This window comes from Grus americana, chromosome 2 (assembly GCF_028858705.1).
Source record: "Grus americana isolate bGruAme1 chromosome 2, bGruAme1.mat, whole genome shotgun sequence".
NCBI classification, from domain to species: Eukaryota; Metazoa; Chordata; class Aves; order Gruiformes; family Gruidae; genus Grus; species Grus americana.
In genome coordinates this window covers 57,163,701-57,190,338 of record NC_072853.1, presented here as the reverse complement: position 1 = coordinate 57,190,338, position 26,638 = coordinate 57,163,701, and the positions used below count along the sequence as shown (strand labels likewise).

Here is a 26,638-nt window from a genome sequence, read left to right as displayed (position 1 = left end):
GGATGAAAAGGGTGAAAGCAAAGCCAAGAAAATATTTTTAAAATGATGGTGTCCAGATTCCCATCTGGAGTCATCAAGCTGTGTGAATTTACATGAGCTGAGACTGCTGCAGAGCACAGAGCATTAAGAGAGAAAGTGATTATGGATGTGCAAAGCCGAGAATAAGCAAGGTGAACAAGCAGAGAACTGAACAGAGTGAATAAGAACAGCTGAAAAAGAAAATAGGTACATGCAGAAGAAAAGCAGGCAAATAAGGTAAAAATGGAGACTGCATTGAAGAACATAGGGCAATCTAAAGGTAAGCAAGATAACCCTGTTACTGGAACAGTTTTGTAATCTGGATTGTATTTTTCAATGCTTGCAATTTATTTGTTCTTTTGCTTGGAATCAGACTTGATATGTGTGTTCAGCTCATGTTCCAGCTGTATACAGCACCAGTGTGGTGGTTGTAAAAAGCACCATGTTTAGAAGGAACCCCATGGCTGCCTGTCATTCACCATGGACATGCTTTAAATAAATGTAATAGCAAGTCCTGATTCTTGTGTGAAAGTGTTTGAACTGCTTTCAGAAAGTTAGTGTAGTTTCTCTTGATAATGACATTAATTTGCCCTTTACTGGTGTGAAAAGATAGTGAATCACTGAGTTCACTGGGATGTCATTCAGGGGGCAGATGGACCCAGATGGTCTATCTGTGTAAAAGGCGATCATGATGATGTATTTTCTGCCAAGTTATATGAACTTTGAAGGCCTGGGAATGCAAAGGGGTTGCTCATATGTCTACATAAAGGTACAATTAACAAGCTTTTTATGGTGATGAGCCTTGTAAGCCTCAACTCTCTCTCTTTGTCCTGTCCCCAACAGTGAACCTACACAGGTCACCATGCTCTATTCTCGTCAGGGAACAACAGAAACCATTGAGGAGGTAGAAGGGGAGCATGAAGAAGAAGGAGCTCATTCTGCATCAAGGCAGGAGGAAGAGGAGGCGGAAGATTATAGCCTGGATTCAGAAGGAGCTGCATATACTCCTGATACCGACGTGCCCTTGTACTCTACTGTGGATAGCAATGCAGAAGCTCCACCTTCCTATAGCAAAGCTGTCAGCTTTGAACACCTTCCCTTTGGCTCCCCAGATGACTCAGCTGGTAAAAGCCTCATGATGGTGAGCCCAGACGACAGTCGGACGGACAAACTTAATGATACGATTCTCCCTCCATTGACGCATGAGCTAACGGCTAGTGAGCTGCTTCTGAACAAGTAAGGACCTTCATCAAGGAAAAACTGTTGGTCCTAGTCTGTGAAGTTTTGTTATTACTTTTTTTTTTTTTTTTGTCTCAGGACCAGCCTACTGTTTCTGATACAGACCTTATGCTAAGTTTGATCTAAGGGAAGAAGCTCATTTCCTGTGCAGTTGTTCTAATTACAGATTTCTAAAATTATTCAAATTCATATTGGAAAGAATCTCTGCTTTCTCCCCAGATACCATAGCTAATTGTTCCAGTTAGCATCGGATTTCTGTGCTGCAATTGTCATGGGGTCAAGGGCTTTTCTAAATATTCCTTGTGGAGAGGGCTTCTCTTCTCCAGGCAGCTGTGATTTCAAATAAGTTTCCTCCGAGTCTAGCTGGGAAAATGTTTCTCCTTTAATTATTTTGGATTACTATAGGGGAAACTCTGACCTTTGGCAGAGTTTTTGTTTAAGCAAGTAGGAGCTGAGTGCTATGTAGAGAGACCACCTTGCAAAGGACTTTCATGAGGGTTAGAACGCTCCCCTCTTTGCCCCTCAAACGCTGTGCTCAGTAGCACAACCAGCACTGAGGTGGGGATGGTGCCACTGCTCTTCTTCCTCTTCTTTCTGGCCTGACTCAGCTAGGGGAGAGCTTCCCTGAATGCAAGGACAAAATCTTAAACCACAGAAATACCTTTCAGCCTGACTGCGTCTGGAGAGAGAGAGAGGCTTTGTGGATCTGACTTTGTAGATGCAGTGTCTTTTCTTCTAGTTTTCCATAGTCATTTTTGCTTTTTAGTGAGATCTCTTCTCAGGCCAGGGCACTCTTTATGAAAAGCAAAGAGAATTGTGAATGTATGTGAAAGTCACATAATGATTTCTTGCTTCCTTTTATATTTATTTGAGTTAGGTAAAGGGGAGAAGACTGGACACATCTAATGCTCAAGGGCATTTATCATGTTCTAAAGTTATGTCACAGGACTATTCATAACATATGTCTCCTGATGGACCTCTGGAGTTTCTCCAAATTCCCATCTGTGTTGATAAATCAGATATGAATCCAGACAGGGCCACACCAGTATGGTGTGATTTACATGAGATATGTTGGTTGGGTAACTGTAGGAGAGTGGTACTTGTAGAAGTTAGTGGGCCAGGCTGACTGTCTGGGTTAATTAAAAACCCGCAGAACAGTACTTTTTGCCTTAAATTCTTGTTTTCCGAGCTTAGAATCAAGCTATTTGATTATAATACCAATCCCATCTCTTTTCTTTTTTTCTTTTTTTTAACTCAGCAGCAGAATTTTATACTTTTTCAAAAGGAAAAATAGCAATTTGAAAAGCAGCTCTTGTGAAATTAATTTTCATTTCATTCGTGGTACTCTGCTCCTCACAGGATGTTTCATGATGATGAACTGGAGGAGTCAGAGAAGTTCTACGTTGGTCAGCCTCGAGTCTTACTTCTTATTTATGCCCTGTACAATACGCTGGTGGCCCGGTCAGAAATGGTGTGCTATTTTGTTATCATCCTTAACCACATGATCTCTGCTTCCATGATAACCCTGGTACTTCCCATCCTTATATTCCTTTGGGCCATGCTGTCTGTTCCTCGGCCAAGCAAACGTTTCTGGATGACAGCCATTGTCTACACCGAGGTATGCTGCTGTTTTTGCAACCCCATGTCTAACACAGACAAGTTAGGTTGTAAGCTTTGCATGGTCTCTTTTCTGTTTTTGATCTGTGGGATCAGGGGCCTTTCACCCTTCATATTAATGTAAATATTTGCTAAAGTCCTTGGCAATTTCTGTGGTATGCAAAGGTCTTGTTTGTGTTTTTCTTTACTGCAATGATCAATATCCTTCCTGGCATGTAAAGCAGTTATCACAAGAACAGACAATTTACAAACTGCTAATATAATTAGTAATCAATCGGATCAGATTGGTAATCAATCAGATACCACTGCTTGTGGTATCTCAGGTACCACTGACCATCATCTGTTGGTAAATGTTGATTGACTATTACTGAGCAACTGTGAACTGTTGTTCCTCTGTAGCAATGAACATGCTTGTTTATGTTTTCATAAAACCGATAAAGTAGTCCTATTTCTCCTCTCTAAAAGTCATGAGGCTATTATATCTGCCATGCTTAGAAAACAACCCAAGTGTGTTGTGTTTCTCAACAGGTGGCCATTGTCATCAAGTACTTCTTCCAGTTTGGCTTCTTTCCTTGGAATAAATATGTGGATTACACAAAAGATAAACCTTACCATCCACCCAATATTATTGGCATTGAGAAGAAAGAGGGTTATGTGCACTATGATCTTGTTCAGCTCCTTGCTTTATTCTTCCACAGATCCATTTTAAAGGTAATTTGAGTTCATGTAGTTTCTCATTTTATATTTAATTTTTAGTTTTAATTTCTTTAGTCACCCATGTGATAACCCAACATTTGTCTTCCCCCTTGTGAACACATGACTGAGCTTAGCAATGCCTGTGATAAATACCGTGACAGAAATACAAGGTTGAGATACTCTCTTCTTTTTTTTCCACTAGTGCCATGGATTATGGGATGAAGATGAGAAAGGGGACAGCTCCAGTAATAAAGAGGATACTGATGACGAGCTCTCTCTGACAGGAGGCAGGAGAGACTCTTCTGCCTCTTTGAAATCTGTCAATCTCACGGCATCAGTGGAATCCATCCACGTCCACTTCCCCGAGCAGCAGACTGCCATCAGGAGGAAGAGCTCTAGCAGCGTATCACAGCTTTCACACAGGTCCAGCTTCTCCTCACACAGATCTAAGAGAGGTAAACATCATGGCATGTCTGGGATTTGATGAGCAAACGTTCATTTCCCATAGGATCATCCTGCTAAAACCTTCTGCTGGTTGCTCTGGAGATCCCAGAGGCTACTAAATGCTGCTGCTCCTCAGTGAGGAAATAGGATATGAACCCAAGTATCTTCATGTTTGAACACACTCCAAGCCTTCTTAAAGTTCAAATGGAGAGCCATACTTTGTGATTCACTGTTTTTAAAATGACATTATCCAAAAGCTGGGAAAGGAACGCTCAATGTGGCCCAGATCCAGAATTTCTGGTTCAACATAATCTCCAGCTAGAAGGAATGCAAAGCAGATGTATTTTTCATATCTACATTCAGTGATACTTGAAGTGAGAAAAAGTTTTGATTAGGTATATTGAAAGAGATTACCTATCCTATCTTGTAAAAAGGACGGGCTTACTCTAGCCTGAATGTATATATTACCAATTGAGATGACTGAGTCAGATCTATCAAATGCTTGCCTTTATGGCTAATCTTCTCTTTTTATAATTATTAATCAAGTTTTGATCTGCCAGTGATTAAACCTTTACTGGCTGCTTTCAAGATTTTATCATATTGGAAAAAAAGCATAAGAATTAATTTCATATCTTTCAAATGTGGGACTCATATATGGGATAGAAGTCTCAAGATTTATTCCTTTCTAGTTTTTCTATTTAAACTTTGATTTTGGATTAGCTTCTTTGTCTTCTCTTTCCTTCCCTTTTTTTCAGGAAGTACCAGTACACGAAATAGCAGTCAGAAAGGAAGCAGCGTGTTGAGCATCAAGCAAAAATCTAGGAAAGAGCTTCTTATGGAAAAATTTCGAGAACAAATGATCAAAGCCAAGGCCTTTACAATTAAAAAGTGAGCAATGTGAGATGTTGTGTAGGTTTGGGGGTAGGTTCCAAACAGTAAAGAGAGCACAGTACTACTTGTACCTTCAAGGGGATGAATGGGTATGTATACAGTTCCTTGTATACGGATGCTTTCACTCTAAGTCCCACTGGCTGAACATCAGACAAATCAGCAGTTGTTCAAATAGCATCTGCCTGATAAAAAGCTAAATATCCTATATGAACTTGGTTGGCTATGTATATTTCTACTGAACAAATGCTAATACAGTGGTTTAGAAGCAGTCAGAACAAGGGACTGGTGTCTGTGAAGCTGTCAGCATAGATCTTGGATATCTTTAGAAACACTAATTGTATCACACCCAGGCTTTCTTTTCTTCAGTGCACGTTACAGTGTTGTTAAATCACATTGTGGTCTATGTTGTTTTAGGACTCTCCAGGTGTACGTGCCCATCAGACAGTTTTTCTACAATCTCATTCATCCAGACTACAGTGCAGTGACTGATGTGTATGTGCTGATGTTCCTCGCAGATACAGTGGATTTCATCATCATTGTGTTTGGATTTTGGGCTTTTGGGGTATGTCATAGAAGCATCTGTTGGTAGGATTTACATGCTGTAGATGCTAAGTATCACATGAGTGTCGTCCTTCTTCGACCACTCTGTTGTATTTTCCTTTTCAGAAACATTCTGCAGCAGCAGATATCACCTCTTCGTTATCAGAGGACCAGGTCCCGGAGGCATTTTTGGTGATGGTGCTCATTCAGTTTGGTACCATGGTGGTAGATCGAGCACTGTACCTCAAAAAGACTGTCATGGGAAAGGTCATCTTCCAGGTCATCCTGGTTTTCGGAATACATTTCTGGATGTTCTTTATCTTGCCTGGAGTGACAGAAAGGTATAACCCTTATAATCAGACAATATGGGTTGAATACTCGTGCTCTACCAAGATGTTTGTATTTAAATTTGAGATGGTTATAGCTAAGCTTTGGAATCATGAAGGGGTTTCTTCTTGGTCTCATTTCTAAGGAGAATGTTGGAGTACCTTTCCACAGCAATAACTGTGGCCAACTTAAGTTTGAGGAAGAATTAATTATATAAGTATATACTGAAATATTCTCAATGTAGGCCAAAATGCAAGCAGGTAAAAGAGAACTTGCCTGTAATTGAGTGATTAGAGCCCTCAGCTGAGACAATGTTGGCCTCTGATTCAGTTCCCTACTCCCAAGACTGCTGCACACTGGTTTAGAAGAATGAGTAGAAAATGTCTCTCTCAGAGTAACTTATAATTTGGCACTTTCCTGGAATGTGTGAACTGTGGATTTAAATCTCCTTAGACTGAGGAATGTCTAAAACCTGTGTATCTTCTGAAGATCAAAAGTTCTCCTCCCCTGCTCCTGCCACATGGCTCTAGAGGTGATGTGGAGGTGGTCACCTGCTGCGTGAAATCTTGTATCATGGCCTGGTCAGGTTCACTCCCAAATCTAACATTTCATATTGCACGGCTCAAGACAGTTATCACCTCAGTCTGCACTGCAGAGGTGTTAAGGTTCTCTCTCTAGTGCTTGGCTAACTCCCCTCTTTCTTAGGTGTTTAAATTGACTTGAAATATTTACCTCACTCCGTTGACTATACAGGGAATTTGGGTGTGTCACCTGGGCAAATTACACTTCATTAACAGTCAAGTTACTTTGGAAGCAACAAAAACAAAATAGGTGCATAGTGTAAAAACAAAATAGGTGCATAGTGTAAGGTCTGAAAGGTCTTATTTCCTCTCAAAACCAAATGTTTTATTTTTCCTCAGTGCAGTAATAATTGTGCCCCAACTTGAAAAAAAAAATGCATTTTTCAAGTGGGTCTCCTACCTACCGAGCATTAAGAATCGATATGAAAATTTTGGTTTGATTTCGTCACTTGAAAGGCAATAAAATTGTTTTGACTTCTTCTGTCCTTTGATGAAACTTTTATCAAGTTGTGAATCTCAAATCTTCATCTAAAACCTCCTGTATTCCTTCTAAGTCAGGCTGATTCTTAGAAGCCCCTGAAAATTTCTTAATGAAAATAGTTTTGCGGGGTGTAATTGAAAATATTGGGTAATGTCTGGCTCATAAATCCTGTCCATCATGAGGTATCTCCTGCAGTTCCACTGTGCTCTTGAACTGCAGTCAGAAGTGGCACGTGTTCACCAAGATGGTCAGGGGGATGGAGAACATGACGTGAGGAGAGGCTGAGGGAATAAGGTTAGTTCAGTCTGGAGAAGAGAAAGTGAAGAGCTGTCTGCAACTACCTAATAAGAGATCATCGAGAAGAAGCTAAGCTCTTTTCAGATAGGACAAGAGGCCACAAGTTGGAAAAACGGGAAATTCCAGTTAGATATGATGAAAAATCTTTTCACCAAGATGGTAGTTGAACACTGGAGCAGGTTGCCCAGACAGACTGTGGGATCCCCATCTTCAAAGATATTCAAAACTCAGCTGGACAGGTCTCTGAACAATTTGGTGTAATTAGACCTGTTTCAAGCAGGGGAGAGTGAAAAAGATGATCTTCAGAGGTCACTCCAACTTAAATTCCTGTATGAGTTCGTGACCTGGCGGTGCCCCCATGAACACAGATAGCCATTAAAGCTGCCTAGATTCAGTCCAGACACCAGCCCTTTGAAAAGTGAAGAGAAGCGGTGTCAACTCAGGACTCACAGGGGATGTGCCATCATGGGGGCCAAGGGCAGACTGGCCTGTGTGGGGTATCGAGGCACCTCTAGCATCCAAAGGGAGAAACCACTGCCCCAGAGCCCTCACTCTTCGGGCAGCCTTTTCCCAGTCTCTCTCCCGTGACCCTGAGGTGACAACAGATGCTGTTTATAGACTTTCTCATCCATCATCTTTCAAATACTGTGTCACCACTGCAGTGGTGTCAGAAACCAAAGGCTTTTCATAGGTTGTCAGGAAAGGGAAACTGCCAGGAGCACAAAACGTTTCAAGCTAATTTGGTCATACACAGATACAAAGCTCATCATTTTCCTTTATCTGTCTTTTCCATTACAGGAAATTTAGCCAGAACACAGTTGCCCAGCTCTGGTATTTTGTGAAATGTGTTTATTTTGGCTTATCAGCATATCAGATACGCTGCGGATATCCAACTCGTGTTCTTGGCAACTTCCTCACAAAAAGTTATAACTATGTCAACCTGTTCTTATTTCAAGGGTAAGTCTAGACCTACTGACCTCCTCCTTTCTTTTGTGAAATAAGGATCTGTTATCATGAGATGCTGGGGTTATTCATGACTTTTCACAGGCTGCCAGAAATCAGAGTAAATTTTGCACAGCACACTCCACTGTATATGCCATGTGTCCCCTGTACTCCAGAAAAAATCAATTTCAGGAATACAGATTTTAGAAAAATCAGGTTCCCACTCTGAATCCAGAAGCTTGACATACCTGTCTGCCATTTAGGCCCCTGTGGAAGAGATATTTTTAACACTTCTAAGAAATCACCTCTGTGAACTAAGATAGAGGCTATGCATTGTGCTACTAAACAAGTAATGTTATTTGCTCTGCAGTCCTTAAAAGTAGTAAGGCATCAAATCCCAAAGAAGCCATGCACCACTTGGTGTAAGGAGGTATAAAACAAATTCCCACCATCCTACGGAAAGGATATTTCTCCACTTTGCTCCCAGATCAGAGGAATTTGGGGATACAAGAAAGTCCCTCTTGTCCTGTTCCATCAGTGGCTCAATCACAAGTATTGGGCGTAGTGATGCAAAAGTGTGCTTATGGCCTGACAAGGAGATCTAGAGGAACATGAGCTAATGCAAAAGATCCATCCCTAAAACATCAGTACTAACTCTGCAATCTCAGAATATTATTGTATTTGTGTTTGCAAAAATTCCCATTAAACTGTCTTTTAACATCGGCTTAATTCTCCATCATGTCAAATATACACTTTCTGTGCTCATTTAATGTGATGCCCCATTTCTGATGAGTTATCTGCTGTGGTCTCCCTTCAGGTTCCGCCTGGTTCCATTTTTGACTGAGCTGAGAGCAGTAATGGACTGGGTTTGGACTGATACCACTCTCAGTCTTTCCAGCTGGATCTGTGTTGAAGATATCTATGCTCATATATTCATCCTGAAGTGTTGGCGAGAGTCAGAAAAAGTAAGGAAGCCCCATATGAGTGATCCATGCAGAAAAGAAGAGAAATAATCATGAGTCCCTAAATAATTGGGAAATTCGCCATAAATAGAGTTTGTTAGAAGATACACTTGGTGTTTATGTTCAGAAATATTCGGACTATTGGGTACTTTATGTTAGTTGGCAGTCACCACAAGTGAAATTTCAAATGGCTTCTCTTTTGTGTCTAGCTGATTTTTCCACCGTTAACATGAACTCTGCAAGCATATGCCTGTTAGCTTAATTGCATGCCTGATTTTCAAGGCCAGAGTTGAAAGTCCTGGTATTTGCACAGGCTCACTTTGTCCGTAACAACTAATTGAGTAACCCGCAGTAGCAGGGAAACTGTAGCTGAAGAGAAAGGTCAGTAGAAGGAAGAGCTCGTGCCTCCACGGTGTAGGTCCCAGGGACACCTGGTCCGTGTAACCACAGAGGGAACACAGCTGGCTCCTTTATCTCGGGAGAGTCGCTGCACATCCAGAACTGCAGGCCAGATAAACCCACCATCTGTCTGACTGAAATTTCAATCTCTTTAAATCATTTAAGCTTCAGTTCAAATTAAACTTGCAAATTCTGGATTCCTTATAACCGCTATAAAGATTGCAACCATATGCTTGCTTATTTTGCCAATTTGAAAAAGAAATTAAGCATTCTTTTAAGAATGACCCAACCAGTCAGAAATTGTACATCTGCAATGAAACGGCTGTATTTTTAAGTGTTACTGACGTATTTCTACTTTTATTATAATCCTGTCTCTTAATAGCAATTACTTTCCAAGTATGTCACTTAGATTAACTCAGAACTGAAGTGCCCACAAATCTTGTATATAGGCTTTTTCTGTATGACTTCCATTTCTGCCATGAATGGAGTGTCATCAGAGGCTTCAGGAGTCAGAGAAATAATAATCCAGTTCTAATTTGACTGTCCATCTCACTTCATTTTTTACGCTACAACAGGATCACTCTGTATTATATGTAGCATAGGTCTGACATGGGAAGATTTCCACATCTGAGCTAGCATTTGTGTGGTAATGCCATGTAGCAAAAGGACTACCCATGACTTTATGAGTGTTGTTCAAGGTGCTTTGATTCTGTCTCTCTCTCACATTGAGTGGTATGCCTGAGTACTTTGACTGCTAGAGGCTCTCTGAGCTGTTCTGTAGCATCATTAAAGGTGCCTGAACTAATCTCATACAGACAAATAATATACTATATTTTAATGAAAACAGTACTCGGTAGTGCAAGACAAATGACTTGATAAACTGCCTTTGAAAAGTAACTAATTTGTTTTAAATACAGCATTATATTACAAATTTAATATTCTCCTAGGGCTTTATGGATTCATGTTGTAAAGCAAGAGCAATTTCCTGAAAGCCAGATTCCTGGCATGTGTTTGAGGTACGGTGCAATACAATGCATCTTTATATTGCACATGCACTGTGCAGAATTAAATCCTATAAGAGAATACACCAAAATAAATTGCAGTGATGGTAAGGCATTTTACAGGATGCTATTAAAGCATTCGGTCATGAGGCCAATACCAGAGGGTGGGAATTATGGACAAGGCAGAACAGACGTGCTGTGTGATCTGCTTTGAAAAGAGAAGGATAAAAGCAAGGTCACTTTTGGTCTCAGAAGCTAAGAAAGGGAAGGATGTCACATCCACAGGCTCAAGACTTTAGGAACAGCAACAAAACTCTAAACATTATTTAAATGCAGTTGGTGTGGGATTCACTAGAAACAGATTGGATTGAGCCTGTGAACAACTCTTAGAAATACTGTATGTAAGGTGTGAACTGAATGTGGAGGTAGTGCAATATCAGACAATCCGGCTGATTGTGCATGTCAGTTTCTGGCAAACAATTTTTTTTTTTCCCTCTGAAATACAGTTTGCAGCATTTCAGGCTCTATGAGATGAATTCTGCCTTAAGGAGCTTTGAGATAAGACTTTTTGGAAAGACAAATACAAGGAAGTGGGTCACTCCCAATATCAGTTTTTTGAGCAAATTGTTGTATCACTGTTGCTGCTATTATTTTACATTTGGTCCCTGTGAGTTCATGCTTGCACTCATTCAGACAAAAAAATTGAAATTGCTTGTGGTGGTTTACCCTCGGCTGGATGCCAAGTGTCCACCAAGCCGCTCTATCACTCCCCTCCTCAGCAAGGCAAGGAGGGGAGAAAATAAGATGGAAAAACAACCCCAAACTCGTGGGTCAAGAAAAAGGCAATTTAATGTAGCTAAAGCACAAAGCCGCGTGTGGAAGCAAAGCAAAAAGCAAAAGATTGTTCTCTACTTCCCATCAGCAGGCGATGTCCGGCCACTTCCTGGGAAGTAGAGCTTCAGTATGTGTACTCCTTACTCTGGAAGACAAACATTGTTAAAAAAAAAAGAAAAGAATGCCCCTGCTCTGTTCCTCCCCCTATCTCTCAGTTTCTTATTGCTGAGCAGATGTCATATGGTATGGAAATATCCCTTTGGTCAGTTTGGGTCAGCTGTCCTGGCTGTGTCCCCTCCCAAGATCTTGCCCACCCCTAGCCTGCTGCTGAGGGGGGGAAAAAAATGTTGGAGAGACAGCCTTGATGTGTGCTGGCACTGCTCAGCAGTAGCCAAAACACTGGTGTGTTATCAACACCTTGCTAGCTACCAATACACAGCACCATGAGGGCTGCTGTGGGGAGAATTAACTCCATCTCAGCCAGACCCTACCCAATTTTTCCCTTCTTTATGGTTGTGAAGAATCAAAACCCTGGAGGTTTACGGTATTTTTCACACCAGACACACATGACATAGGTTCATTTGACACTTTTCTCTGTTGTCACCAGAAATTCAGTGTCTGTGCAGATTTGGCTAAAAATCTCAAAATAACTGGCCTGGCAATGGGTAGCAAATTACCACAGAAGGTGGGAATCCTTAAGATCATTATATATTCACCCATTAAAGCATACCAAGTGTTCCACTGATGGAAGAGACATTACCATGTTGGTGTTTGCTTTTGCAGAGATATCCCCAACCAAGAGGCCAGAAGAAAAAGAAAGTTGTGAAGTATGGAATGGGTGGCATGATTATCGTCTTGCTGATTTGTATTGTCTGGTTCCCACTGCTCTTCATGTCTTTAATCAAATCTGTTGCAGGCATCACCAACAAGCCTCTAGATGTATCAATCACAATAACTCTAGGAGGTTATCAGGTAAAAAAGAAGAAAGGCGAAAAGCAAACTGTTTTTCCACTGTGTTTCCTTGCACTATTTCTTATTCCCTTCATTGAATTGAATTCTCCTGCCTTGTGCAAGAGATCAGACAAGCTCCCACAAATTATCCCTTTTGGGTTTAAAATCACATTAGTTTATCACTGATGTAAAATATTATCTTCATTCGCAAGTTAAAAACAGAACCTACTGGCAGTAGGATAAATTATCCTACGTGGGATAACTGCCTGCAGGTCCACATGGTAAATGTAAGATCATTGGAGGTACCTTGTTTCTCAGTGGAATAAGATCGTAAACTTCTCCTATTGAATTGAGTACCCTAATTTGGACTGTGAGGTACAGGATGCTGTGCTATGTATGTAGCACCTGATGTGAAGTAAATGTGACAAGTGTGTGTTCTTTTGTTTCCTAGCCTATTTTTACAATGAGTGCTCAACAGAGTCAGCTCAAGGATTTGAATCAGACTGGTTTCAATGCGTTTCTGGGAAGCTATAGGGGTAACACTGTAAGTGAAATGTAGAATACCTCGTTAGTTAACAATGTGTGCATGTTTCCAAGGAGGCTTTTTGTGAGTTCTGTTTGTGTAGTTATAAATGGTCAGCAGCGCTGCCATCAGTTGGAAGATGTTTCCGTAAAGAGTATTTGCATGAGTTACGGTTCAGACAGATCATTTGTCAGGACAGGGACGGGTTATGGTGACACAAGTTACCATTAATCAAGACATCTTTGCACAAAATCATGGAAGACAGAAACCCTAGTTGTCCTGTCACCTGAATAAAAACCTGCCCTCTAAATGACACAGACCTTCAGGAGATGTGATGCTGTTGGTGTAGCACCAAAACAAACGTGCTCGTGCTGTGGGGACACAACAGTGTTGGCACTTTTAAGCCCTGTGCTCCTTCCTATAGCACACACAGCTTTCACCTCTCAGTGAGGAAATGTGATGCTGTCAAAAGAAAGCGTGTGTGGCCTAGAAAAGTTTTGACATTAAAATGTCAAAACATAAACATTTAAACATAGTCTCACTGTTTCATGGTGCAACGTGCACAAAGTTATCACAAGTTTCTACTGCAAAAAGACTAGTAATTACTAGAAGCTGTTGCATTACTAAAGTAACTGAGGTTTGATCAGGTATAACTTTGAAAGAAGTGCTTGCTTCTAGCTCATTCAAAAATTAACAACTAGGTCCCTACCAAACAGCCCATGTATTATAGCAGTAATATTGCAATCTTGATCCACTTTGAAAGCTACCAGTTTGAAGTTGTCTTATCCTTTGCAGACATCTTTCTGTGCTGAAAGATGCTTAATAAAAGACAGAGTAAAATTTTAATAAAAATGTGAAAACTACTAAGACATGCTGGGTGTCTTGTGCCTCCAGAGTATTACCAGACATTTCTGGCAGTGTGAGCCATCCCACAGTGGCCAGGCTTGGTATGTACATTGTACAGTGATTTCTATTTTGTGGTGACCACTGATACTATTTGGAGTTTCAGTGAAGCTGTGAAGGGTCAGAGGTACCAGTCAAAAATGGTGGGGACTGAAAGCTTTATAGCCTACCGGATCCACAGATACTAATGGGGTTATTAGAAACTAAGGACTCAAGATCATTTTAAATAGACTCTCCAGAGTTTATCTGATGAACTTTCAGACTCATTTTGGCTACTTGACCATCGTACTTTAAACAGGAGGGCTGTTTTTGTTTTACCTTCTTGGCTTGGCTATAGTTTGTTTATTTCCCTCCCCACCTAAAGCCCCAGTTGGTACTTGAAGAAAACAATCAGCACAAACCACTGCACTTAGAATTAATTGAACATTTACAATTCTGCCTGACTGGAAAATGTGGCTCTATGTCTTGTGAATATCACCACACTGAAATTTTCTTTTCCTCTTCTGCACCTACAGGCTGCTTTGCAGTTTCTAGAGGGCTATGGAAAAGAAGATATCACTCTAGCAGATCTAGAGGGAAATTCCAACTCTTTATGGACCATTAGCCCTCCCAGTAGAGAGAAAATGATACAAGGACTGCTGGATTTTTCAGCTGAGTTCACTGTAGTTCTTTCATGGAGCATTCAAAGGTAATTAATATGACTGTTATGAGGTTGGTGGATCATTTGCCAAGCATTCATTCAGCAGAACAGTTCCATGCTGCATTTTTGATTTAGTTTTTCAGAAAATTTTATTGTACTGCAGAGCAAAAAACCCTGAAAGTGAGGAGGGAGGACGGCAGAGAGAAGTAACCTTTGTTACATGGGAAAACAGTTGCTGCCTGCAATTCTCAAGAATAAAAAGAGAAGTGGAGCCGCTTCCAAGTACATTATTTAAAAAGGCAGGGTGGAGTTTTCACTGGGACTTGAGGGGAAGGAGGGAAAAGTAAGAAAGTTTTAGCCAGTTTTAAATGGAGATATTCAAATAAACTGCCCCAAACAACACCCTTGTTAGCATTAATGGGAACTGAATACTTAGACCTACTTAAAGCAGAAAAACTACAAGGAAATAAAACCAGCAGTGATTGGTCCTCTTACTAAGGGAGTCTGGAACTGACACAAAACTATTTTTTAAATACACATATACTCAGAGCCTTTGTTATGCAAATAGCATAACAATGGCGCAGATCTATTTTGTCGAGACCTTTGCCTGTTACTTGTGGTTCCTTTGGCCTCAGTGAACTATTACTTTACAATGAAGTTTTTGCAAGAGACAGGCTAGAATATAAAGTAGTTGCGGGCTAGAGCACACCCAGTCACTGAGGTGGTTTGTTGGCTACTGTCTGCCAGCTGGGATCCTTATAGACTGCTGGATTAAACTGGAGTTAAGTCATCACTCTGTGGAAATTAAGCACCTTTTCAGCCCCAGTATCTACCTGTTCTGTTGGAAGTAGACGCTGGATTGTTATAACAATCCTCAGCAAGAGACTGTGCGCAAGAAGCAGGTCAGCTGAATCACTGTGGGAGCTCTAAACATGCTTGGTCAGTCCTTCTACAGGCAAAAATAGAAAAATAGGCTTGTAATGAATCTGCACCCTTAATTCAACTTTATCTGACCTCCCCCTCTTATTTTCCTGGAAGCATACAGTATTAGCTAGTGAATTACATCACTCCATCATTTCTGAGCCGTATATTAATTTTTAATATTGCTACTCTGTTTGCCCATATGCTTGCATAACTACAAACATTCATACACTAGTTGAAAAAGACCTTTTTCACTCTCAAATTAGATCCTGTGGATTACATTGTGACTGGGAATGACTGAAAGTGGTAAAGACTTACCACAGTGACCTTCCACTTTTTCTCCATAAAGGGAAACTGCTGTCTTTCATCTAGGCCAGGAGACCGCAAGCAGCTGTAAGATGAACCTTTTGTGTCTCTCAGGCAGCACACACGCTTTCTGCCTTTGCACAGCACCTGCTGGGGATGTTTCTCTGCAGCCCCCAGCAGCCCAGGAGCTGCCTCACGCAGCTGCTGCATCCTGACCGCAGGGCATGGCACAAGGCATTGTGCAAAAGCTGATCTTGCCCCAGCTGTGTTCTGCAGCTGGCGTGAAGACGGGGTGCGGGAGGTACAGAGGTCCTATCAGCCTGATAGCCACAAGTTGCTGCTGGGCTGAGATGGGGTTTCGGGAAGCTGTAGCTGACTGCAGCATCCTTAGCTGTCCCAGCACAGAATGTGTGGTAACGCAGACAGCCCTGTTACCTAAAGTCAAAGCAGGTGTGCTCCCTTTCCCATTCTGTTTTGACTGTCATAATGAGAAAAATTATATTAATCCATTATCATTGTCCTATAGTACATACACAGTCATAGTCAGAAAAAGCCACTGTTAAGGCTTCTACATGTCCTCCGTGGGAGAAAACACCATCTGATGTATAGGTAGCATGATACTTGCTTTAGCAAAGACTGGCATAGCCAGGGTCAGTGCAGTTAGACGAGTTAGACAGCTAGCTCTAGCGGTCAGCAAAGAAGTGTTCGGGTTATGCTCTCATTGTAGGTTGACAATGTGTTTTTTCTTTTACTTACAACAGAAATCTCACCCTTGGTGCCAAAGCCGAAATAGCATCGGATAAACTTACCTTTGTTCTACCAGAGAACACCAGAAGAGATATTGCTACAATGATGTCTGGACAGCAACTGGAAAAGGTGTAAGTTATTTTCTTTGACTATTTATGTGCAAACCTTCCCTTTGTAAACCTAATTTCCTAAGGAGGCCAGGCTTGCAGAACTGTATCATTTGTCTGCCTATCCTTTCCCCTCTAATAACTTTGGAGCCTTGCTCACAGAGGCCAACAGCACTGAAGTCACATAATAGTAACATTAAAGGTAAAAGCTTATTTCCTATGATAAATAGGCTGAGAAGACCGTGAATACTGGAACATCACCAACAAGCATGGTGAAGCTATTAGTTACTTTTCTTTGATTTATTGGATAAGCACAAGTTCATTACAGTAGATTCACAGTTAAACTCTCCTTTGAGTACTTCAGTTCGACTTCATTTGAGGATGTTGTATTGATGAATTTTTTGTTCTAAATAACCATCCAGACTCTATTTCTCATTGTTATTGTTGAATAGTATTAGATTGGCAAGGAAGTGTTAAATCAACTGCGGTCGAAGGGTAACATCTGCAGTCGTTTCTGACATCAGATCTTTTCCTGTAATGGAAATACACAAGGCAGGAAGAGCATGCTCTTCATATGAATATCAAACATTATCCTATGGATATAGCCTTATAGCATTAACAGCAGTGGTGCCTCCTTTCAGATTTGAAAGGAGTCTGGCTCTTCCTCTTCCACCTGCTCACTGGGGATTACTTTACAGCAGTAGTCTCTAAATACCGCTAAGCCAACACAACATCCCTGAAGGCCACCTGATCTGATTTGTGGCCACAAGAGTTGAAAAGTTAAAGCTAAGGCCAACTGGAAGAGTGAAAACTCTGAGAGGTTCATATCTGTGAGTAGGTGGAAATGAGATTTGTCTTTTCTGTGCACAGCTATTATTCCACACCCGCACTCCCTTGTACATCCAAACAGACTGCTGTTGCACATCTGAACATTGCATTTAAAAATATTTTATGCCTTTCTTACTTTTCTGCCATGTGAGGATATGGGAATATTTCCTAAGGTGATGTAGTGTCAAGGAGGGTAGAGTTTGCTCTTTTGTGGGAAGAATTCATTCATTCATAGAATCATATAATCATAGAATGGTTTGGGTTGGAAGGGACCTCAATGATCATCTAGTTCCAACCCCCCTGCCATGGGCAGGGACACCCTCCACTAGACCATGTTGCCCAAAGCCCCATCCAACCTGGCCTTGAACACTTCCAGGGAGGAGGCATCATCCACAACTTCTCTGGGCAACCTCTTCCAGTGCCTCACCACCCTCACAGTAAAGAATGTCTTTCTAACATCTAATCTAAATCGACCCTCCTTCAGCTTAAAGCCATTACCCCTTGTCCTATCAGTCCAGGCCCTTGTAAACAGTCCCTCTCCAGCTTTCCTGTAGGCCCCTTCAGGTACTGGAAGGTGCTATAAGGTCTCCCCGGAGCCTTCTTTTCTCCAGGCTGAACAACCCCAGCTCTCTCAGCCTGTCCTCATAGGAGAGGTGCTCCAGCCCTCTGATCATCTTCATGGCCCTCCTCTGGACTTGCTCCAACAGGTCCATGTCCTCCTTATGTTGGAGACCCCAGAGCTGGATGCAGTACAAAAAGTTAGGACAGTATCTTTGTTTTTAATGAAAGCTCTTTCTGGATGCTGGTATTCCCACTTAAGGTGATTTAATTTTGAGTCCAATTGAAGAACTTTGACAAACATCTTTCTTTTTAAGTTTGAAATCCTCCTACAAACTGTGAAAATATTTCCCAATGAAAGATTCCGAGAAAAATTCTCACCCTTTTCAGGTGTTATTATTGAAACAGTTCTGAAGTAATAACTGTGGTCACCACATATTTTTCTATCTACATATTTTTCTAGCTTGTTTACTACTGGTGATGTGTTGCCTTTCTTTGTGCTGCTTATATAGCTGACTATAAAAGCAGCTTTGTTAAAAAGGGGAACAAAATATAAAGTCTACATTCCTTGCAAACACACATGCCCCAGGTGTGTGGGATTCATGGCGTGTGAATGGCGACATTATGGATGGAGCTCCCTGCTGAAGTACTGACAGAACATAGCTAATAAATCCAGCTAGCTTTCAGATGTGACATCTGAACACTATAAAATCATAGCTTAAGCCAAGAATTACTGGGAACTGTGTATAGCCTTGTTAGGTATTTCTAAATTATTTTAGAGGTATAAAAATATGAAATATTTGCTTTCTCATTTTTTCCAGAACATTAGAGACAGTGTACCCGTACTACATCAAAGCTCCTAGTGATTCTCTGGCAAAACCCATAAAGCAGCTATTGACAGGTATGTGTCCAGACCATGAGAAACAGAGTGTGGTTGAAAGAAGTGCAACACAGCACTCACGCTTGTATGTTCGCTGAGCTGTTACGGGGCACCTCAGGCTGAAATGCACTTACAAGGGTTTCTGCCCGGTGCCTGCAAGCTTGGGGAGAGATGAGGTAATACAATATAAAGCAGTAAGTGCATCTGGATGTACTTTAGCTTTGTATTTAACAGTAAGGACTCTAAGGATGAAGTCCGGCTCCTTTCCTTCGAGTCCATTTTCAGGAACTGCTTTCCCGTGTTTCCTGAGGAAGCGATAACAAGTTTCACTTCTCCACATCTCCCTGCTACCTTGCCACAGTCAGTAGTGCTGTGTGTCTGCAAATGTAGCTCCTCAGCTTAAATGATGACACTGATTATTTTTCATTAGCTCTTCCTTCCTTATTGCTACAAAGAATCCAGCTTAGATAAATCAATGAATTTCAGAATGCTGTTACCCAGTCAGAATGCATACAGGTACTCACAGACATACAGAATTCATGCACGCATGTGCACATACGCGCATGTGGAGAACCCATTGGGTTGGAAGAGTCGAAACAAGTCTTTATCTAAGAACACTTTGCTCAAGAGAGGTTAAATTTGTCACTCAGGCATAGTGGTAGTACTATGTCCTACATTACTGTACTATGTAGTACCTTGCTGTTCAAAGTTCAGTGAGCACGATTAGATTAATTGGGAAAAATAATTCTTGAAGCTGAACCTAGCTCTACAAATAGCAATAAATTACGACTGCTTCACTGTCATGAGTCAGGTCCTGTCCTAAAGAGCCCCTAATTCTTCAAAAGGGCTTTAATATATACACTGCTAATGTATGTTCCCCAGAAATCAGGAGGGCCAGAGTTCACCTCCTGTCTGTGTGATCAGTATGCAAAATAGCATAGTATGCTTTTCTTGATATAAGAGAATAACATATTTTATACCAAGACATAATTGATTTACAGTGATAGTTTCACTTTGACATATAGAAGCTGACCACTATCCCTCCAGGTTACATGTGTTTCTTTAGGCATGAAATGCTTCTGCATTTGTACACTGACTGTTATTGATACTTTGGCCTGAAAATATTTAAATGATTTGACAGTTGTACAGGAGAAAATGTAGGTGATATGTAACATTTTATTTATTTAATGCATACTCAGATGAGATTTGCAGGAGGAAAACCACAGAAGTCTAGATATTGTACTGTTGTACAGAAATAATGTAAAATGTGCTTTAGAAGAATAGTAACAAACCTTTAACCCTACATTACTCAGTCATTTTATCATGCAGATGTTCGATCTGACTCAAAACAGTTTGAATTTTGCAATTCTTGGTATCTATATTAACATTTTCTTTTTTCAATAGACTGCAGATGGGAAAACATTACGGTTTCCCTGGTCAAAAATGTGTCCGATGAGGGAGTTCGTGAGTGGTGGGTTTTGAATCAGCTCGGAAAAAGATACAAAACGTCTGAAGAAAGTCTTGAACTCTTCATATTCAGTGATAAAGTCAGTCCACCAAGCCTTGGATTCTTGGCTGGTTATGGGTAAGAAGGAATTTTTATGTACAACTAAAATAATGTAGATAAGACAGAAGTAGATGTGACTTTATTTGCTGGGGTTTGGGGTGTTATTTCTTTTTTGTTGCTGTAATGTTTGAAACTCCAGAAAAGGGGTTTTGTGAGAGTTTCAAATTCATGCCCATTACTATTGTCTATAGAAAGTGTCATATTTGTAAGGAATGGTATTACCCTTGATACCTGCTCCTCAGTGGGAAAAAAGGCAGAAGCACCCTTCGCACCAACTTCCTATTGAAGTGAAATCATTCAAAAGATGTTAGTTTAGTTACAGGTCAAGTTCTGCCCAAACTCTGCCCAGTTTTGGCAAGTTTCCCAGTCTCCAGGACCCTGGGTGTGAAACAGTTATGAAATACATGTCCACAGACAGAGGAAGGCAGGCGATTGTGCCTTCCCAGGAGATATGCTCTTCTGGCATGATTTTGGAGAATTCATCATAGAAGAGTTATCAGGGGAGGCCAGGTAAACGTTAGTATGTCACCAGTTACACGTGCTTTAATAAAAAATATTAGATATGAAACCTGACAGATCACCTGCCTTTAGCAGCCAGCAGTTGTGAGATTTCCCGTTGTGGCTTCCAAGCTGTAGCAGACAGGACGTGAGACCATCACCGTCAGCGATGGGGTTAAACCATTGAAGTCAGCAGCCTCAGCTGTTCATGTTTCTGGATTTCTGTGGTGTTTGAAGAGAACTTATTTTCCTTCATCCCACAGCACAGCAGAAACAGGACTCTAATTAGAAATTAATGTTCACTCAGCTTACAGACTACACTTTAACCTGTAGATGAGCTCTCTCATGCTTGGCTGACCCTTTTTCAAGGCATGGTTTGAACTCTTTCCTTTCTTTTCAGCATTATGGGACTATACGCCTCAGTTGTCCTGGTGATAGGGAAGTTCGTCCGTGAATTTTTCAGTGGGATCTCTCACTCCATCATGTTTGAGGAGCTACCCAATGTAGACCGAATCTTGAAGTTGTGTACTGACATTTTCTTAGTGCGAGAGACTGGAGAACTGGAACTAGAAGAAGACCTGTATGCCAAACTAATATTCCTGTATCGCTCACCAGAGACTATGATCAAGTGGACTAGGGAAAAAACTAATTGATCTCTTTGGTGTCACACTGCGAATCAAGTTGATTTCATCTGAATTTTAAAGGAAAAAAGAAAAAAAAAGCACAATATTCTCTTAAGAGCTAAGCCTTTTATAGTTAGGTAGCGATGATTTTTCACTGAAGGAGTCCTGGAAGCTACGGCCTTAGGAATCCATGCTGCCTTTCAAATTAAGGATCGACAATGAAGAAGGTTGGATGATCTGTTGTTTTTAATGTGCCACTCCTCTACAATCTGGGGATTGCTTTGTAATTTAATCAACAAAAAGTTTGCATCCTTGTCTGTCTGGCTAATTTAATTTTCCAGACGATCGTTACCCTTAAAGAGAAAAGAAAGGAGTGAACCCACAGATGACTCCAGTGTACCTTCTTAAGCCTTTCTGGAGCCATACAGGTTGGATTGTGCAATATGCTGTTGTACATCACTGACTTTCAAGCCACAGTAATGGGACGCTGACTAGCCTTCAGGACACCCGAGACCCAGGGCCGCAGTGGGAACTGAAGATATTCTAGCCATACCCATTTGTAGAAAAGCAGAGGTTTGGATGTACAAAGGACACTGTGGACAAACCTCTGTTAGCAAAAAGAAAACAAGTAACAATGTCTTTAAATGCCTTATTTTATTTGTACAGTCACAGAACACATTTCCACCAAACATCAATGACTTTTCTCAGGAAAAAAAAAAAGCAACTGAAACTTGACATTTTGTCGAGGTTAACTGATGGCTAGAATAATTATGATGAAATATTGGGGTGTTCTGCTGGGCCATTCTCTTCAAAGTTACTGCTTTCCATTAGATGAGAAAAGAAAGTGAATTCAATGTCCTAAGGAGCTACTTCATTTCTTATAACCCTTTAAAGACTGAATAGTGTGTGCTTCTCTCTGCTCCCCATGACATGCTTTTTCCCATTTCGATGATTTAAGGCAACCGTTGTTTTGCTGTTAGCTGATATTCTTCTTCCAGTGTTTCAGGTATACAAAAATGTTTACATATTCCAAGTCACATTTTTACATCCGAGACGGGTTTTTTTTAAGTTCCCAAATATAGACATACATATGAGCTTGAAAAATGGCCTTTTTCTTAAATTACTATTATTAGTGACACAAATGGCTCATTAGAGAACATTGTAGCATGAAAATTTACAATTGCAATGTAGGTTTCATTCCATGTTAAAAAAAATATTGAGAAAAAAAATCATTGAGTGGGTAGGGTATGTTAAAAGGGTATACTGTGTAGTTTTGATTCAGTAATGACTTAAAATAAAGCACATGTTGCAAAGTCATTTTAGAAGTATTTTTTCCTCTGCCTTTTTACATGAAATGGGAAAAGTTTGACATTCTTCTAACTCTGTGACAAATAAATCTCTTTCTTGTAGTTAGCTGCTATTTATTATATGAATGATTAGTTAATCACCGGAAAGAAACTAATAAAAGATAATTTGCTGGCACATTTTACTGCAGAACTTCATAAAACAGCACAACTAAATGAAGTTGCAACATACTCTGCTGAGTGCTTCCATGACAAATGCTGTCACATCCATTCTATACTGTGAAAAGCAACATTTTGAGCACCACGAAGTGCACGAAATAAAAATCGCTTCATCATATTGCAACAATAAAATCATTTGGTGACTGGAACTCACTGGAAGACAACCTGCTTTCCTCCAAAGTGTAACGGAAAGGTGGCTGCTCATACAGCCAGGCAGCATTCCCCAGTGGAGAGTTTTGCTCCATTTCTTCCATAGGACCTGTGAATGAAAATCAAAATATACAGGGCAGCCCTGACATAGGATCCGACAGAGATGCTAAAATGTACTTTGTGGTTAGATGGATCCTCACCTGGGTGTTCAGTGATTTTAAGGAGAGCAACACTGGAAGGAGAAGTGTGAAGGGTGTGATGTGTTTCTAAAGGTACCAGCCAGCAGAACTACGCTGGCCACAGCTGGTCCTGGCTCCCTTCCTGGTTCCTTCTCTTTAACAGTCACTTCCTTTCTGGTGAGAAAAAATCTATCTGCAGAATGAGCTGTACAGTTATTTGAGCTTTGCAGAAATGTGCTGCTCTTTCTTTCATGGATTGATCAAACTTTGAAAATAAAAGGATTCTTCTGTTGGTTTTTTATTTATTTTTTAAAACAACCTATAGTCAAATCGGTGACATACAGCTAACTACGAGAGGTGAAAAGTGTACTGCTGATGACCATCCTTTGACCCCAGCCATCCAGATAAAGTCAAACTGGCAGCCAGTTTTTAGTGGCATTGTTTGGGGAATCAATATTGGGGCCAGTACCATCTAATGTCTTTGTTAACAACCTGGAGGGCACAATGGAGTGCACTTTCAGCAAGTTTGTGAACCACACATCATCTGGGTCTGGGGAGGTTTATGGTAATGTGTGTCAGCTGCCCTCCTGGGGCATGGCGTGGGCGGTTGTTACAGGGAGGGCAGGACTGCCTTTCAAGGGGACCTCAAGATGCTGGAGAAATGAGCATGAAGTTCAACTAAGTCAAAGGCAAAAAGTCCTGCACCTGAGGCAGACTAACCCTGTGCAGCAGTTCAGACTGGGTAGGTGGGTAGGGAACAGCTTTACAATAAAAGGAGCCAGGGTTGGGGGTGGGAGTTGCACATAGAATCATCAGTGTGCCCTTGCGGCAAAGCCAGCCAACAGCATACTGATCTGCATTTACAAAAGCACAGCTGAAAGTCAAGGGCATCTATTAGTCCCCTCTATTCAGCACTTGTGAGACCACATCTGGAGAACTGTATGCAGGTTTGGGGTCTCCAGTGCAAGAAAGATTGACATACTGGAGTGAGTATGGGAGAGGGCTGGAGGACACGACACGTGAGGAGGGGCTGAGGTAGCTGGCTGGGCTTGTTCAGCCTTAAAAAGTCCAAGGGGGGAATTTATTGGTGTCTGCAGCTATCTAATGGTGAGGTACAGAAGAGGTGGAGCCAAGCTCTGCAGAGCTGCACAGTGATAGATGAAGAGGCAACAGACTTAAGTTGCAACAACGGAAAGTCTGATTAAATAGAAGGAAAATTGTTTTTACCATGAGGGTAGTCAAACACTGGAGCAAGTCTCCAGAGAAGCTGTGGGATCTTCAGCCTTGGAGGTTTTCAGATTTTGAACTGGACAGGCCCTGAGCAACCTATTGTAACTGGCCATGCTTTGCATGGAGTTGGACTTGAAGCCTCCTGAGGTGCCTTCTTGGCCACAAGGGCACATTGCTGGCTCCATGGAGAGCTGCTTGTCCACCAGGACTCCCAGGTCCTTCTCTACAGAGAATAAAGTTATTGGATGCAAAGCAACAGTATAGTTATACAGAAATACTTGTACTACAGACATACCTTAGTAAGCCCCCAAGTCCAATTTTCAAGAGCTGAGCACTGCCAGGGAAAGGTCCTGTTTTCCCTCTTCCAACCTTTTAATCAAGAAATTATAGCTCACACAATAATAACATAAGTCGTTACCTATACAGCAAATGGACTGAATTGGATGGATGGGATTAAATGGCGTTTTAGAAGGTTACCACATCGGACTTAAATGAAACAGATCCTTGTGGTTATTTTCCCAGGTTTTAGGACTCCTTCCTGTTTTGTTCAATACAGGAACAGCTCTTCAATGGAATAAGCCTAGGTAAGAAAAGAAGAAACAGCCTTAAAATAAGATCAATTTTGTTGTATAAGCATCAGTGTTTTTACTTTCCTTACAGGACTTGATATTTTAGTGTTTCCAGAGAAGCAGCAGGTTCAAAACTGCACCAGGGGAGGTTTAGACTGGACATTACCAAGAGGGTGGTCAAACGCTGGAACAGTCTTCCTAGAGAAGTGGTCGATGCCACAAGCCTGTCAGTTTGGACAATGCCCTTAATAACAGGCTTTAACTTTTGGTCAGCCCTGAATTGGTCAGGCAGTTGGACTAGATGATCATTGTAGGACCTTTATGCAGGAGCTTCACTTTACATGAGAGCCAGGAGACAGCAAAGGTATTTTATCTGATTTCTGTGGTGCTCCCTCCAAAATGCTTGAGCTCCCAGGGGAGCTGCTGCTGCCTGGAAAGCACCCAGGGGCTTGTTTCAGTAAATGTCATTGAGGTGTTGCATCAGGACGAGAGCAACCACCCAACCCCGCTGCTCCTGAGCAGCTCAGCCTGCTCTCTTATGTGAAATAAGGTGCGAAAGGGGAGGTTGTCCCTGGGGTCTGCTCCTAGTAAGTGCTTGCAGCTTCCAGGCACCTTTGCCATACACCATGCATTTGTAGCTGCTCTCTTTATACCCCATTTTTTTATTCTCCTACACAGCAGCCAGTGTCAGATAACTAAAGAGCCATAATTTTTTGTGAACTGTACCACACCAAGGTGTCCCCAATTACCATTCCCTCTCGCAATTAAATAAATGTTAACCACACTACCTGAAAATGGACCCCTCAGCAGTTTCTGCCTTAGCTGCACTCCTGTGCAGGAAAAGGACACCAGCTGAGTGGGTGGGGAGAAGCCCGAGACCCGGAGCTGAATGCTGCTTTCTGTTTCCTCACCTTCCCACAAATTCATCTTTTAAACTGAAGTGGCCACTCTGTTTTTTCACCCAATTTTCTGGTGAGGTAAAAGACGAGGTGATGCCTTGCCTCTGTCTGTAAGAAGTGAGAGCAGCAGTCATTAGCCAGAGGGTTAAAAGGCCATGATGGCTGTCAGCACCACTTTGACAGAAAACATGTTCTCATACTGCTCCTCCGCTAGCAAACCCAGGTGGTTCCTGCAGCATCAAGCACTAAGTTGAAGACAATCCAGTTTTCTCCAGCCTCAGGTTTGGCAGCCCTGACTCACTACGGACAGTGCTAAGCTTTCATTTTTCCACTACATTGTGCAAATTGTGTTTCAGCTACAACAGTTCTTACGGCAACCACATGGTAGTGCGAGCATCACCCTGCATTTCCCTCGGCGCTCCCTGTTGCTGAACACGGGGGCCAGGCCATTTATTCCCATCCAGCTGACCTGCGCAACACTGCGCTAATAGGGAAGGCAGAGCAGGTGCCCATGTGAAGCCTGTGGGCATTTTACCACCTATTTGCAAGGTGACAGGGAGCTGACTGCAAATTCAATAAAGATTTCCTGCTATTTCAAATAGACTGGGTTTTTTTTGAGATGAGGAAAATGGCATTGCCAAGGTGATGTTCTATTTATTGAAGTTTCAGTCCTAGCCCATTTCCAGCATCTCTCTGGTAACATTGTTTAAAGAGACACCATTTAAAATCAAAGTGCCCACATTTTGGCAGGCTGTGAACGCTGAGGA

The 26,638-nt window shown here is 41.4% G+C and overlaps 1 protein-coding gene across 5 annotated transcripts in view; it reads left to right on the top strand.

Annotated features, from left to right (window-relative positions):
• The window catches only part of PIEZO2 (piezo type mechanosensitive ion channel component 2), a 322,106-nt gene extending 299,113 nt beyond the window's left edge, over positions 1 to 22,993 (top strand). For all 5 annotated transcript variants that reach the window (XM_054817484.1, XM_054817479.1, XM_054817482.1 and 2 more), the window contains 16 exons: positions 862 to 1,254; positions 2,617 to 2,875; positions 3,403 to 3,585; positions 3,773 to 4,025; positions 4,770 to 4,902; positions 5,320 to 5,467; positions 5,572 to 5,786; positions 7,930 to 8,088; positions 8,891 to 9,038; positions 12,053 to 12,241; positions 12,672 to 12,764; positions 14,162 to 14,334; positions 16,275 to 16,391; positions 18,575 to 18,654; positions 20,038 to 20,218; positions 21,099 to 22,993. In XM_054817484.1, coding sequence (XP_054673459.1) covers positions 862 to 1,254; positions 2,617 to 2,875; positions 3,403 to 3,585; positions 3,773 to 4,025; positions 4,770 to 4,902; positions 5,320 to 5,467; positions 5,572 to 5,786; positions 7,930 to 8,088; positions 8,891 to 9,038; positions 12,053 to 12,241; positions 12,672 to 12,764; positions 14,162 to 14,334; positions 16,275 to 16,391; positions 18,575 to 18,654; positions 20,038 to 20,218; positions 21,099 to 21,351 — 2,977 coding nt within the window. In that variant the 3' untranslated portion in view covers positions 21,352 to 22,993. The remainder of the gene's footprint in view (positions 1 to 861; positions 1,255 to 2,616; positions 2,876 to 3,402; positions 3,586 to 3,772; positions 4,026 to 4,769; positions 4,903 to 5,319; positions 5,468 to 5,571; positions 5,787 to 7,929; positions 8,089 to 8,890; positions 9,039 to 12,052; positions 12,242 to 12,671; positions 12,765 to 14,161; positions 14,335 to 16,274; positions 16,392 to 18,574; positions 18,655 to 20,037; positions 20,219 to 21,098) is intronic.
• The last annotated feature ends 3,645 nt before the right edge of the window (positions 22,994 to 26,638 follow it).